The sequence below is a fragment of the Pseudonaja textilis genome, chromosome 5 (genome assembly GCF_049901715.1).
Source record: "Pseudonaja textilis isolate UNSWEBS1 chromosome 5, rPseTex1.2, whole genome shotgun sequence".
Taxonomy (NCBI): Eukaryota; Metazoa; Chordata; class Lepidosauria; order Squamata; family Elapidae; genus Pseudonaja; species Pseudonaja textilis.
Window position 1 is genome coordinate 76,124,738 of NC_141994.1, and position 13,748 is coordinate 76,138,485.

The 13,748-nt window shown below is 64.1% G+C and overlaps 1 protein-coding gene across 1 annotated transcript in view; it reads right to left on the minus strand.

The window, feature by feature from the left end:
• SND1 (staphylococcal nuclease and tudor domain containing 1) overlaps nt 1-13,748 on the minus strand; it is an 86,539-nt gene that overhangs the window by 16,251 nt on the left and 56,540 nt on the right. The window contains exon 16 of the mRNA XM_087935456.1: nt 4,076-4,185. Within this exon, the coding sequence (XP_087791582.1) occupies nt 4,076-4,185 (110 nt within the window). The remainder of the gene's footprint in view (nt 1-4,075; nt 4,186-13,748) is intronic.

Genomic DNA, 13,748 nt, shown 5'->3' on the forward strand with positions numbered 1-13,748 from the left:
CCCCCGATGTATGTTCACTTCACGAAGGAAGTGGGACCCTCCTGCGCTTCCTCCCACCCGGCCAGGATGCCCCTCGGAGCCCCGGCGGCTCTTCCCCAGGAGTCCCAGCCAGCTCCAGACGCGGGAAGGGGCACCAGAATGGGAAGGGCCAACGCCCACGGCTGCCTCTCCTCCTTCCCACTGGGTCATGGGAAACCTTCCGCCCTGTTTGGGTGTCCCTTGCCCGGATGAGCCCCTCACGGTCCCTGGATTTCCCCTCCCTGCAGCCCCGTCTGCCCCCGGGCAGGATGGATGGATGGATGGATGGAGAACCTCCTTGGCGCTCGCTGAGCCGGGAGGGTGCCTTGCGGGCATTTCATTATCGCAGCTGGGGAAGATCCCCCTCCCTGGCCCTGGGGGCAATGATGCCCCCCTCCCCCCCGGTGATTTTCCCAACCTCCAATAGGTTCCTTCTAAAAATAGCGGCCACCCCTCGCCTGCCCCCAGTGGAGCCCCTGCCTCTTATCTGTGGCATCCTTTGAAGCCAATGGAGGAAGGAGGGACCCTGGGCTGGGGGGGGGGGGGCGGCACGTCCAGGCCAGAGGCTGCCCCACGCCCGCTGGTGCCTGGAGCTGCTGCCGTCCCCCTGGGGAAGGTCCAGCCCTCCAAGCAGAGGAGAAACAGAGCCTCACCAGGGTCCCCGAGGGGGCCCGGAGTCTTTGGGGCACTTTGGAGGCGGAGGCCTTGCCCCGAGCGCTCAGCCCTAAACCTGGGGCGGCAAAGGGCGGGAGGACCACCAGGGCCCCCGGGTCAATGGCCTGCTCTTGTGGGGGTGGGGGCTGCAGCAGGGGCCCGGGGGGGGGGGCAGAGCCAGGGGGCTGCCCTTTCCCTGCCTTCACTGACTCCCTGGATCGGCAGACAAACCATCATGGGGGAAGGAAGGAAGCCCCCCGCTGATGTTCTCTGGCCCAGCGTGGGAGCCCCTGCGCCCCCAGGGCCTGCCTGGGAGGAGGGGCCTTGGCCAGAGGGGGGAGGGTTCCCTAGTGTGGGCAGAGCGGGGCACCGGGACCCTGTTCTCCTCCCCCAGACAGCCTGGTCCGTAGCTGCTGCACCTCCACCGGACCGCAGCCAGGGACCCTTGGAGCCCCCTGGGAAAGGCCGCCCCTCCCCTCCCTTCCCCGCACTTTCCGCGGGGAGAATCAACCCTCCTCCGGGAGCTGCCCCCTCACCCCTGCCCACCGGCCCTGGAGAAAGTCCGCAGGAGGGAAGGCCCTGGTTCTGGCAGAGGGGCGGGGGAGGGGGGCGGTCTGGCAGGAGGCAAAGGGTGGAGGGCAGGAGTCTGGCCAGGCGGCCCTTGTGCCCGGGTGGCAGAATCGCTACCCCCTGAGCCTGCCCCCTTGGCCCTCCCCTGGGATGCTGGACGCCCCCCACCCCCCCATCCCAGGGTAAGAAGGAGAGGAGCTCCCCTGGCCTCGGGGGAGGGGACCCTGGGGAGAGCCAGGGACTTCAGGTTGGGTGGGGGTCCCTGAGGGGGAGCCGAAAGGAGCAGAGGCGCCAGTGGTAGGCGGAGGAGCAGCGGGGGGACTGTGGCGTCCTCGCTGCTCTCTGAGCTTAGTTGCTTTTTTGCATCAGTTTTGTTACCCAAGTAGGTAACGTTATCAGTGCTAGATGGGGGGTTTGCAGGGAAGAGGAGGAGGAGGAGGAGGAGGACCTCCAGGGGGAGCAGCCCTCCTCCTCACGGAAGGAGGGACAAACGGCTGGAGGAAAGAAAGCGGGGGGTCTCGCTGTCTCTCTCCAGTTTCCCCACCAGAGACGGGGCAAGTCAGGGGCTGCTTCGGTTAAAGGCGGTTAATGGCTGAATTAGATGTGCCAGTAAGAGAGTCATAATTATGACGGCTTGCTGGGAAGAGCCATGCGGGGGTGTGTGTGTGTGTGTCTCCTCCCTTCGTTTTGGGTGGAAGAGAAAAGGGGATCAAAAAGCAGGAAAGAAGGGGGGGTCTCCCAGCAATGTGGACCATGAAGTGGGGGGCGAAGGGAGATGAAGGTCCCCCCCACAAAGGATGTGGAGGGAGGGGAAGGAGGCAGCTGCTTTGAAAGGGCCACCAGGCTGCTCAGGGGAGGGAAAGGGGGGCAGGAAAGCGGGGATCCCGGGGGTCGGGGGGCAGAAAGGGGCCTCGTGGGCAAGAGGGGGGAATGGAAATGAGAGCGGGGGGGGGGGATGGGTCAAAGCTGAAAGTCACTTTGTTTATTTCTAACCTGCCTTTATTCCTTTCACAAATAACTCAAGACCACAGCACCCCTCCCCCGCAGATGGATTGGGCCGAGGGGGAGGGGCCGGCCCCAGGCCCCCCAGCTGGCCCTCCTGGCCACGGCGGAACTTGAACTCTCGATCTGCCGGCTCTGGCCTGGTGCCTTAACCACTAGGCCTGGCTGCCCCCCCTCCCCCCCCCCGACCCGTCGGTGCACCCGTTGTGTTTAATCTGTTCGTTTGGCTGCCCAGATTCAAGGCAGCCTTGCAGACAGGAGCCGAGGAGGCCAGAGGTAAACCATGGTTTCCAATGGCTGGACCCCCCCCCACCAGCCCCTCCCCCCCACCAGCCCCTCCCCCCCACCAGCCCCTCCCCCCCACCTCCCGCCGGGCCAGCCAGTTCAGGGAGGGGCAAGAGGGGAAGTGCAGGTGTGGGGAAAGGGCTGGTTGGACGGTTTGTGAGGAAAGAGGGGGGGGCTCCTCCGAGGTTGCAAGGGGGGCTGTGGGGGGGGAGGGAGGGGCCTTGATCTGCCAGCTGAGGGAGGAGCAGGTCAGGCGGACGGACGGACAGCCAGGCCCCTCAGGAGGCTCCGTGGACAACGGAAGGCCACAAAGGCGGGTGGGGAAAGCAGCAATAGGGGCTGTTCGAAGGACGCAACTCCCTCCCTCTCGCAGAAGCAGGCAGGGCTCAGGCTGAGAGCAACAAGACGGGCCGGGGGGGCTCCAGCCACGCCCCAAAGGGGTTAATGCAAAAGGAAACCGGGGGGCGAGCCGAATGGGGAGATCCTGCAGGCAGAATTTGAGGAGCCCCCAAAAGGGGACAGAAACCAAGGGGTCAGTAAGGGAGGGGGCCAAAGGGGGAAGCCCAGCGTCTGATTGGGGAGGGGGGGGTCCGGGAAGCGCGGGCTGAAGCACCTGGAGCAGGAGGTGTAAGGGGCAAAGCGGGCGAGGCCCTTGGGGGAGACGAGGCAGTGTCCCCAGTGGGAGGGCGAAAGAAATGGGGAGGGGCAGGCAACGGCCCTACTTTCTCCCCCTTCCCTTTAGGCCAGCTCTGCCGGGCGGCTCCCTCTGGGAAGGGAAGAGGGGCCTGGGGGGCTGCATCCTCTCATGGGCAGCTCTAGGGAGAGAGGGCGGGTCCACACAACCCCCCCCACACACACACACACTCACCCCCTATGTCACCTGGAACTCTGCCCCTCCCCGCGCTTTGCAAACCAGGAAACCGGCCCAGGCTGGGTGGGCCTGCGGAGAAAGCAGCAGCCGGCCGTGCATGGAAGGCCCCCTCCCCCTCAGGGGTCTGCTGGGCTGCTCCCGGCCTGGCCAACCGCAGGGGACCCTCTCCCAGGACTGACCCCTCGGGGTCGCTCACTCGCCCCACGCCCAGAAGCCTGCCCCCCACTCGTGGAACTGGCCCCAAATGGTCAAGCCCGAGAGCCACGGGCCGGCCGGCAGCCTGCAAAGGCACCTTGGAGGTCGTGGCCACCTGGGCCTGCTGCCTGAAACCGACCTGAGCGGCCCCTCGGGGCCCCCGCAACCTCAAGGCAGGCCGCAAGGCAGGGACGGGGTGTGACGGCAGCGGCAGAGGGAAGCCCCACGCCTGGCCCCTCCACCCAGCCCTTCTGAAGCGGGCAGCCGAGGGCAGAAAGCCCTGCGGGCCAAGCGTGGAGGAAGAGGCCGAGGCCAAGAGAGCTGGGAAGACCCTCCATCGCAGCAAGGGAGATTCTGCCCCTCCCCACCACCCCGGCCTCACAAAGGGCATCGGGAGCGAGCAGAGAAAGGCAGCCGAGTGGGCAGGTGGGAAAGAGGCGAAGTCGAGGCGCAGAGACGCATGGAGGGCCGCCCTCCTACCTCTCGCTGCAGCACCAGTTCTTTTGTGAACAGCATGGCTTCTTCGCTGAAGGGCTCCCCTTCCTGGACCAGGCCTGGCAGGTTCCGGGCTCCACGGGGACATTCGATGCCTGAGAGGGAGAGAGAGGCCTCCGTCACCCACAACCATCCCGCCATTTGCAGGCCGGTCAGAAGAAAGCCAGAGCCGTGGGGACCAGGTGCTTAGACCCCCCGTGTTATTCCGCAGGAGCACCAGACCCCAGACCCCTTTCTTCCTCCACCCCCCACTGTGCTCCCCAAGGGCAGAGGAGGAGGAGGAGGAGGCCATCCAGAGAGGGTCGCCCTCAGGCCCAGCGGGGACAGGCCTGGCCGCTGGAGGCCACCCATCCGGGTCGCCCAGGCACAGCCAAGAATCGCCCCTGAGCACCCAGTGGGTCCAAGAGGAGCCGGAAGGTGACAAGGGGGCGAAGTGGCCAGCCAGGGGCACAGAACCAGCCCCCAAAGTTCTGCCTTCCACAGTCAGATGAAAACCACGGAATAAAACGCGAGTGAGGAAAACGCAGGGCTTTACCTAAAGAAAAGAAGGGGGCGGGGGCAGCCTCTAGGGCGGCAGAGTCAGAGGAGGCCCTGAGGGCGATTCAAGGGAAGCCGGGGGGGAGGGCGGGGGCCGACCAGCTGGCCAAGGCGGGCAGAGAAACAAGTTTCTCACAAGGGCGCAGAGGAGTCCGGGGCCTCCAGGCCCAGCTACTTGGGTTGCCCGTTGGTTTGGTTTTGCCACCCTATACGGACTCTTTGGCAAGACCCCCCACTTTCCATGGGTCCTTCCCCGCCACAGACACCATTCCCTCCCCTGGGGGCTTTGAGTGCCTCTCCGTGCCGGGCGTCCTGCTTTTCCCTCGGCCCCGGGCGACCGGCGGAGAGCAGGCTTACTTTGAAAGGGTGGCCACACCAGAGAAGCAGCCCTTGTCACGGGCAAGGCAGGGTTCCTTCTGGCCCTGGAGGGCTGGGGCAGAGGCTGGGGGGGTGGGGGTGGGGGGGCAAACCCTGAAGGAAGAGGAGGCCGGGCCAGGCATCGGGAGGGACAGTGCAAAAGGGGAGGCTCACAAGGTTCAAAACCACCTGGCAGCCCCCCACCCGCCTCTCCTGGGCACCTGCAGCTTCCTCCAAGGGGGGCAGCGGAGGGGCTGGGTCTGCACGGGAGCCGCCCGTTCGGTTTTGCACAGTACTTAAAAGTGCAGGAAGGGCCAGTTACCTATTTGATTTCGAGAAGGAAAAACTGGAATGTCAGATTTTGGGAAATCAGTGGGTCTGGGCTTTTTTTCAAAAAAAGTGATACGCGCTTCCTATTGCTTAAAAGGAAAGCCAATCGTCAGAAAATGTTGTTATGGATCCACTGGACCATGTTTGGAAAGCGGTGAACGTTGGATTTCCTACGCTGGCAACATAAGAAACGGGAAGATTTTTAAAACTCGCACCAGTTCCCTTGGTATAGCTTTGTTTTTGTTTCCAATCCTTATGTGAGTATTAATACAACCTCTGGGAAGCCGCCCCGCACTCGGAGACCCAGATGCCGAACTCGATGTGGAGCACATGGCGCCGGTCATCTGGCAAGGAGCTTGGGCTCCATTCGGCCTGGAGGTGACCAGAGGACAATCCCAGGTAACTGGGAAATCTGTCAACCTCCCGACTCGGAGGAAGGGGCCCCGGGACACCGGCTGGCTAGACTTGGCTAAACATGGCTTAAAAACGCCGTCACAAGTGTGTTTTCTGAGAGAGCAGAAATGCCGGTCGGTTCTGTGTCATCTAAAATCTCATCAGAACTCCCTCTGCCTCTTAATGACTCTTAATGAAGTTATTAATCGACGCCTGGAGAAGCAGAGGAGCCGCAGCCCAGCCCCGCAGCACGGCATTCGCCCCCACTCCCTTTAGCCAGGCCGCAGCTCCTTCACCTCTCCTCAACCTTGCCAGGCCGGGCAAAGAACAGCCAAACAGCTGGCACAAATGCCACAGGGCACTTGGTCAAACGCGTGGCTGGAATCAGGACACCGTATACCTCAAGCATTCCCCCGGTCGATTAGGAAAGGTCCACCACATAAACTTAAGCCTAGGAAAGGTGGCTTCTCAGCAGACCTTGCGGAGCCACCCGACTGCTTTCAAGGGATCACAGTCTTTCAAGAGCCGGCTTCGGTGGCCTTCTCTCCCCTTGTGGAAGAGGGGAGGGCTCAGCCAAATCCCCGGCTGCTTCCTAGGGCACCTCAGGATGCCGGTCGCTCGGCCCGAGATGCTCCTTGAATGAAAAGAGGCGTCCTGTCCAGGCCCCGGGTTCCAGCCTGCCCCCTTCTTTCCCTTGGTGGGGCTGGAGGGGTCTGAAGAGGCGCCTTCTGCCAGCTTCCAGCTTCCTCTCCTTGTCTGCCCTTCCCAAGGGGAGGTTGGGCACCAGGGGCTGAATAACTGACCCCCAAAGGGGCCCAAACTTTGAAAAAGGTGTCCAAGATACAGCCTGGCAGTGGACGGGATGCGGCTGGGGTGGCCGAGGGGGGAATCCAAGCCACGGAGGGACCTGGCGGGATAGAGGGGTGGGTCGGCATGGAAGCCTCTGCCCCCCTCCTGGTCAAGGGCCCCGCAGGTGTGTGCGCACGCAGAGACCCAGGTGTCATACAGAGGAGGCAACGTGCTGCTACTCGGCTGCAAAGACGACAACCAAAGGGCTTCCTATGGCTACACCAAACGGCTGGGAAGGAGGATCAAAGCCGGAGTCTGCCCTCTTTATTCTCATCCAGCTCCTAACTAACGGAATAACAAAGCTGGAAGGGAGCTTGGAGGTCCTCTAGTCCAACCCCTGCTCAAGCAGGAGCCCCGACACCATTCTGGAGAAGCGGCTGTTAAGGGCCCCCAAGCCCCGGAGAGAAACCCGGCCAGGGATTCCGCACTCAGGTCCTGGTTGCTGCTCTCCGGGACTCGTTTCCATCCGCTGCTTCTTCTTGTCCTGCTGCCCTCCGGGGGCCTTGGAGCAGAGGTGCCCCCCCTTTTCTTTGGAGCAGCCCTTCAAGTACTGGAAGACGGCTATGATGTGTCCCCCCCAGTCCTTCTTTTCATCAAACTGGACCCCCCGTCCTGCAGCCGTCCTTCCTCCGTTTCAGCCTCCAGCCCCCTAATCCACTCGGTTGCTCTTCTCTGCTCTCTTGCCAGAGTTTTGGCATCTTCTTTGCCCTGGGCACTCGCCCACTTGGCCCTCCAAGGCCGCATGAAGTGGCATCAAGGCTTCACGGGTTGATCTGGGGCCCATCCCTGTGAAGGCAGCCTCGGACTGCGTTGGCTTGTTTGGCCGCTGCAGCACGTGGCGGGTTCCTATGGACTGAGAGATGGTCCCTCTCACCGTTCCTGCCGTTGAGCCAGTGCCACCTATTCCATACCTGGGCACCTGCTTTTTCCTCGCCTGTGCTCTTCTCTTGCCACTGACCGGCACTTTCCTGGATTGGGCCCCGTGTCCTCCTGGATCTCCAGCCCATCGTGGCGGCTATTCCAACCAGCTTGGTCGCATCTGCAAATTTCAACTGGCTTCCTCCACTCCGTTCCATTTTCTCCTCTCCTTGCGGTTATTTGCAACTGAGCTTTTATCACCTTATTTGGGGGGAAATTCCACTGACTTTAGGGCCCTTTTCAGGATGTGGTCAGTCAGCCGGGAGGACAAGGGGCTGTTCAGGGGGAAACGGGGCCTTGGGCAAGGGCTGCCCCAGCCAGGCAGGCTGCCTCTGCTTCCACCCGGCTCTCGGGACCAGAGGAAACGCTGGAGCGACAGAGCAAAGTGCCTGGGGTGGCAGAAAGGTGGCACCCGGCCCTGTCACAGATTCACCCCCTTTTGCCTAGGAGGCTCTTCGGCACCCTGCGAGCTGGCACCGGGCAGCGCATGCCCCGCTCGCTCCGGCTGCTCCCGGCGAGGAAGTGCTGATGTGGCAGCAGCAGGGAAGGAAGCTGCTGGCCGCAGGAAACCCCCCCTCGCCCCCCCTCCTCCCTCCTGGGGAGCACTGGGCAGCCGGGAAGGGCACCCCGTCCCCTGCAGCTCCATCTCCCCCAGTCTGGGCTGGGGGCAAACTAACCCCCCGCCCCCCACCAGCTCCAGCAGGCAGGCTGCCCCCTGCCTCAAAATTGGGAGGGGGCTCCCCGGGATGGAGAGGGCAGGAAGAGCGAGCAAAGGATCCCAAGGTCCCCTGCTTGCTCGGGGGTTTGTCAGTTTGGGTCAGCAGACTGATCCAGGGGGAGGGGAGCAGGCAAGGGGCACAGATGTGGGCAGCCATGCCAGGAGGAGGGGGAGCAGAAGGGAGGGGGAGGGAGCCCCCCGGCCCCCTTTCTTCTACAGAGAAGCAGCCTCCAAGAACATGGGGCAGCTGCCGGCTGGAGAGAGGCCGCATCCACTCCACACACACACACACACACACACACACACACACACACACACACACACGTGGGCCTGGGGGGGGGCCGGGGAGATTCCGGAGAGCCCGGGGCGACCACAGAAAGTGAAGGGCAGCCCAAGCGAGAGGCGCAGGCAGGCAGCCCAGGCAGCCCTGGGCCGGTGCAGCAGGCAGCAGCCGGGGGGATCAGGGCCGCCGGAGCCTTGGCAGGGAGCAGGGAAGCCCCCACCCCCACCCACCCCCGGTTGGCAGGCAGAAAGGGGGAGGTGGGGGAATTGCAGATCTGGGACCATAAATAAGGGATCATTTTAAGAAATCCATCTCATTGGGCGCCATCAGATTTGGAGCATTCTGCACCCCTCACTGCTCGTGGAAGGTGAAGTGGGGAGGTCTGGGGGGTGGCTGTGCGATTCTCCCCGGAAGGAAGGAAGGAAGGAAGGAAGGAAGGAAGGAAGGAAGGAAGGAAGGAAGGAAGGAGAGCGTGAGAAATCCCAGCCCTGCAGCAGAGCACTGGAGAGGAACCGAACCGAAGGAAGGAGATTCGGGGGAAACTGCAGGCAGCCGCATCCCGAGCAGATGGCAGCCCGCAAGGGGCGATGCGGTGGGGCGCAAGGCTGCCATCCCAGCAATGGAGGCGCCAGGAGGGAGAGCCGCAGCGTGCACCTGCACCGCAACCCGGGCTGCATCCGCAGGGTCACCTTTGCCTGCTGGATGCCCATCCCCTCCAGGCAGCCCCCTCCTCCTCCTCCTCCTCGGGCTGGGGGCCGGTTTGCCCGGGGAAGGCGGTGGGGGGAGGGGCATGTGGGGCAAGGGGAGGCTCCCTTGCCCTCAGAGGGCCGCTGCAGCAGCAGCAGCAGCAGCAGCAGCAGCAGCACCAGCCACCGGAAGCCCTTTGTGCCAGAATCAAAGTCTGAAAACAGACCACCTTTGGGGCGCAGAGAGGAGCAAAAGACGAGCTTAGACCGCCTTCCCGGAGGGAGGGAGGGAGGGGGCTGCCCCACGGCCAAGGGGTCCAGAGGACACCCGCGGCCCTTCCTGGGGTTTGTGCCAGGGGAAGGGAGGGGACCGCCCGCCAGGGGCAGCACGGGCACTCCTAGTCCAGGAGGCAGCCAGGAGCGCAAGGACAGGAGGCCGAGCGTGGCATCAGCCCAGGCGGGTCAGGCCAGGGCAGGCGGGCAGCACTGCAGCTCCCCCAAAGGGCACGGTCAGCTGGAGCGCACCCAGGCACAGTTGGTACCGGGGTTTTGTGGTTGTCCCAGGGGGAGACCCCCGCCTGACTGGGCCTGACTCTTTGACCCTCTTTATGGCAGTCGTTAAGCGATTCCAGCAAAGCAGTGGGGAACCCCAGTTACAAGAGACCACAACCCATGGTGCACTCCGCTTGCCAGGTAGCTGGGGGGGGGGAGAGCATTTCCTAGCAGCCGAAAGCGCTTCCCAGGCCATAGAGCGCCCCCTCCTGGCCTGTGGTCAGGAAAGGACCGGTCGCAATTCGAGGACTAGCGGTGCCCTCCTCTGAACTTTCTGCCTTTCTCCAAATTCCTAATTCCGTGCGAGGCCCAGAACCGGAGACGGTGCTCCAAAGGCGGCCTGGTCCGAGTTGCAGGCCCCCAACGAGGGAGCCCCAGAGCTCCTCACTGCATTGGCCTTTGGGGCAGTTGCGTCACAGCGCTGACTCCCCCACATCGCCCCAAGCCAGCCCTCCCCCCACCAGCCTCTCCCCGGGCGATGGGCGGAGCTTCCCAGAGAAGAAGCCAGATGTTCGATTCCATGCTGGGCCTCCCCTCCAGCCCTTCGTCCCATCAACCCGAAGAACGAGGGGAAGACCCCCCCCTACAAGCCCTTCCCCCCCTCCCCCTTCCTTCCCAGGGGAACAGGCGGCCGCCCTGAAGGCCTGGGGGAGGGCAGGCAGACTCGGGGGGGTCCCAAACAAGGGCGGCGGCGGCGGCAGCAGCAGCAGCAGCCAGGAGCTTCCCTCCAGCCCTCCTCTGTTGGGGAGCTGCCCCAGAGACCCCAGGAGGGCCGTGCAAAGGCCATGGGAGGGACAGGCAGGGCTCAGCTGTCCCTTGGGGCCCTTCCTGGCTCTGCCCTCGCCAGGCAAAACCCTCCTTCCCCCCTTCTCTCCAGGACGGGGGGAGGGCCCCAGCGCCCCAAAAGCAGGGCCAGGCGTTCCCACGTGCGAGGGGCCCAGCCCAGCCCAGCAACGGTGGCCCTTCTCCGTGGTCACAGGGCACGGGTCGCCTGCGCCCCGCCTGCTTCTCTCAGGCTGCCCGGCTGGGTGAGGGGCTGAATTCAGGGCACGACCGACAACCCACCAGCTCCCAGGCCCCTACAAGGCCCAGCCCTGGGTTAGACCCAGCAGCAGGGTGCCCCCCAAGGCCTGGGGCCGGGTTTCCTTCTGGGCAAGGCCACCGGGGGTGGGTGGGGATCTCCTCCAGAGGCCCCTCTGCAGCACAAGGGCCAGGGGGTGCTGCCTGCAAATGTCATGCCCCCACCCCAATGCGGGGGACGGACGGGAGGACAGGGTGGCATTCAGTCCAGGGCCTGCTCTTTCTGGGTACAGCTGGGGCAGGAAACAAGAGCCCCAGCTGAGAAATGGGGGCATGGAAGCCCCCAGCAGCCTCAGAGGTGGGAGGGACAAGTCAGCTGGTTCATCTTCTCTTCCTCCCTTCACCTATGGCTTGGCTGGGATCTTAGAGGGCATCTAGTCCAACCCCCTGCTCACTACCGATAGCTAACAAACCTTCAAACTTCCAGTGGGGTGTGTGTGTGTGTGTGTGTGTGTGTGTGTGTGTGAGATGCCTGCACTGCTTAACACCCTGGGACGGAGGGTCATTGGCCAAAGCCCAGCAGCCCAGCCTGCTCTGCCCTCTCCTGCCAAGCCAGGTGCCCGAAAGACAGGCGAGGTTTGGCCCCAAGGAGCCGAGTTGGTCCCTCTGGGGGCAGAGCCAGGGCGCCGGCTGCGGGACCCTGGGGGGGGAGGGGAGGGGACGGGGGGAGTCCTTCCCAGGATCCCATAAGACTAGAATTCAATCAGGAAGGTAAAGCCAATTCTTACGGCTCCCCGTCCCCACTCGTGGTATCACCCAATGAAGGGCCGGGCAGGCCAGGAGCCCCATTACGGAGCCTCCTGCAGGGCCCCCGGGGCTCCTCCGCTCAGCCCGGCCCCACCAGCCAGCCTTTTCTCCGCGTGAGGCATCTCCCCTCCCTCCCTCCCCCCCTCCCTCCAAGAGGAGTGGGAGTTTTAGCACATTAACATCTTTAAATACCAGCGTCTCTGCAACGAGGAGCCTCATTTTCTTGTCTTGTACAACTGACTTTAGGATTAGTTAATTATAAATAAGATGGCAAGTCGAGGTATCTCCGCATCAGGCCCAGACGGCCACGAAGGAGCCCAGGCGCCCCCCCCCCCCGTTGCCTCCTCCTGGCCTCTGCGCCGGCCTTTGCCAAGAGGAAGGGGAGGGCACCAGGAGGGAGGGGGTGGTATCACCCCAATGCCGGGGAGGGGCGGGCAGGAAGGAGACAACGAAGCCCAAGGGAGGGAGGCCCTGCCTGGGGAGGGGGCTGTGTGGGAGGAGACCAAGGCCAGGAGCAGCCCCCCCACCACAGCCAAGAGGCCTCCTCAGAGAGCCTGCTCCCCACCCCTGTGCCAGTGGGGGGGGGCTGGCATGGGCACGCCCCCAAACGATTGGATGGCTGGCACGCAGCCCACGCCCCTTCCCACCACCCCACCAATCAGGCAGAAGGGGGCCTGTGATCAGGGCTTGCCCAGGCATCAGCCCCAGTCAGGCCGGCACGGGGGGGGAGGGGGGCGGCCAAGGCCGGTCCAGGCAGGGAGCCCCAAAATCTGGGAGGGGGGGTTCTGGAAAGCAGCCACAGCATAACATGGCAGCTGGTGGAGGGGCCCCGTGGGCCGGGCAACTCCTCGCTTCGGAAGAGCCCCCCGGGCAAGGCCCGCAGGCGCCATGTCGGCACTTTGCCCAGAATCCCCCCCTGGGGCCACCTGCTTAGAGCCACATGGCCTCCCTGCCCCTCCTCACCTGTGGGGCCTGCAGGAGAGGGAGCCCCTCCCTATCTGGTTCCCACTCCGAGGGCCTCACGAAGCCAGCTGTGCCTGGGGTGTGTGTGTGGGGGGCATTCAAGGGCACAGAGCTGAGAGGCCACCCTGCCCAGGGAAGGAAGGAAGGAAGGAAGCGCCAGCTCAGTCCTGCAGGGGAGGCTCACCCCACCCCCACCCTGATTCTGTCTGGGGCGAGAGGGGCAGAGAGGCCCTGGGGGGCTTCCAGGGGTCTCGGGGGGGGGGAATCCTGCCAATGGCTGCCCCTCAACCTCTCTGACCCTCAGGTCCAGGTCAAGGCAGCGTTCTGTGGAGCGACCATCTCCCCGCTTAAGGCTTCCTCCCTCTTTCCCTCCTTTTCTCTCCTTCCTTCTCCTTCCTTTTCCTCCTCCCTCCCTCCCTCCCTCCCTTCCAGGCCACTAGCTGCAAATGACTGCAGAGACCCCACCCCCACCAGGCCTGGAGCAGGGAAGACCCCCAAAAGAGGAGCAGGGGGGAGATATCTGGGAAGAGGTGAAGCCTTTTGCTCCCCAGGAATGGGGGGGGGCAACCCGTGATGAGGTCAGCTCCCCCTCCTGGGGGCATGGCCCCACCCTATCTGGGGGGAGCCTTTTTCAGGGAGGGGTGGGGGGAGGGGGAGCTGCCAGGGCCCCTCTTCTGAGGGCTGGCCTTGGGCCCAGCTGCTGCCCAGCGTCCAGCCACCCCTGTGGGGAAGGGGGCTGAGGCCAAAGAGGCCGAGGGGGTGCTCCGGAAGAGGCTGGGCACCGGGACCACTTGGATGGCTCTGCTTAGGACCCAGGACGGGGCTCTCATGGGTTAGGGTGGCCGAGAGCTGCTTTTTGTGGCGGCTGGACAGCTCGCAAAGGTGCTCCGCTGACCGATGGCGTTTTCCTTTCATGTGCCACCTTGGAGTAGCCCAGCGCATCGAGTAAGGAAGAGCCAAGGGCCGCAGCTTCTCCTTGGCAGAGTCCCAGCGGGGCTGCAGGACCAAGGGGCTTCGAAGGAGATTAGGCCCCAGAGCATGCACAGAAGGCTTTTGTCTTGGGGTCTGCCCTGCCGGCCTCCCCTCATTTTATACCCCGCTCCCCCAGTCATTCCTGGGAGGAGAGCAGCGGCCAGCCACCTGGAGAGCCCCGGAGGAGGAGGAGGAGGAGGAGGCCGGGCTACCACGCTGCCTTAAGGCTGCTGCATTGTTCCTCTTCCATCCCGCCTGGAAGGACTCAACCCC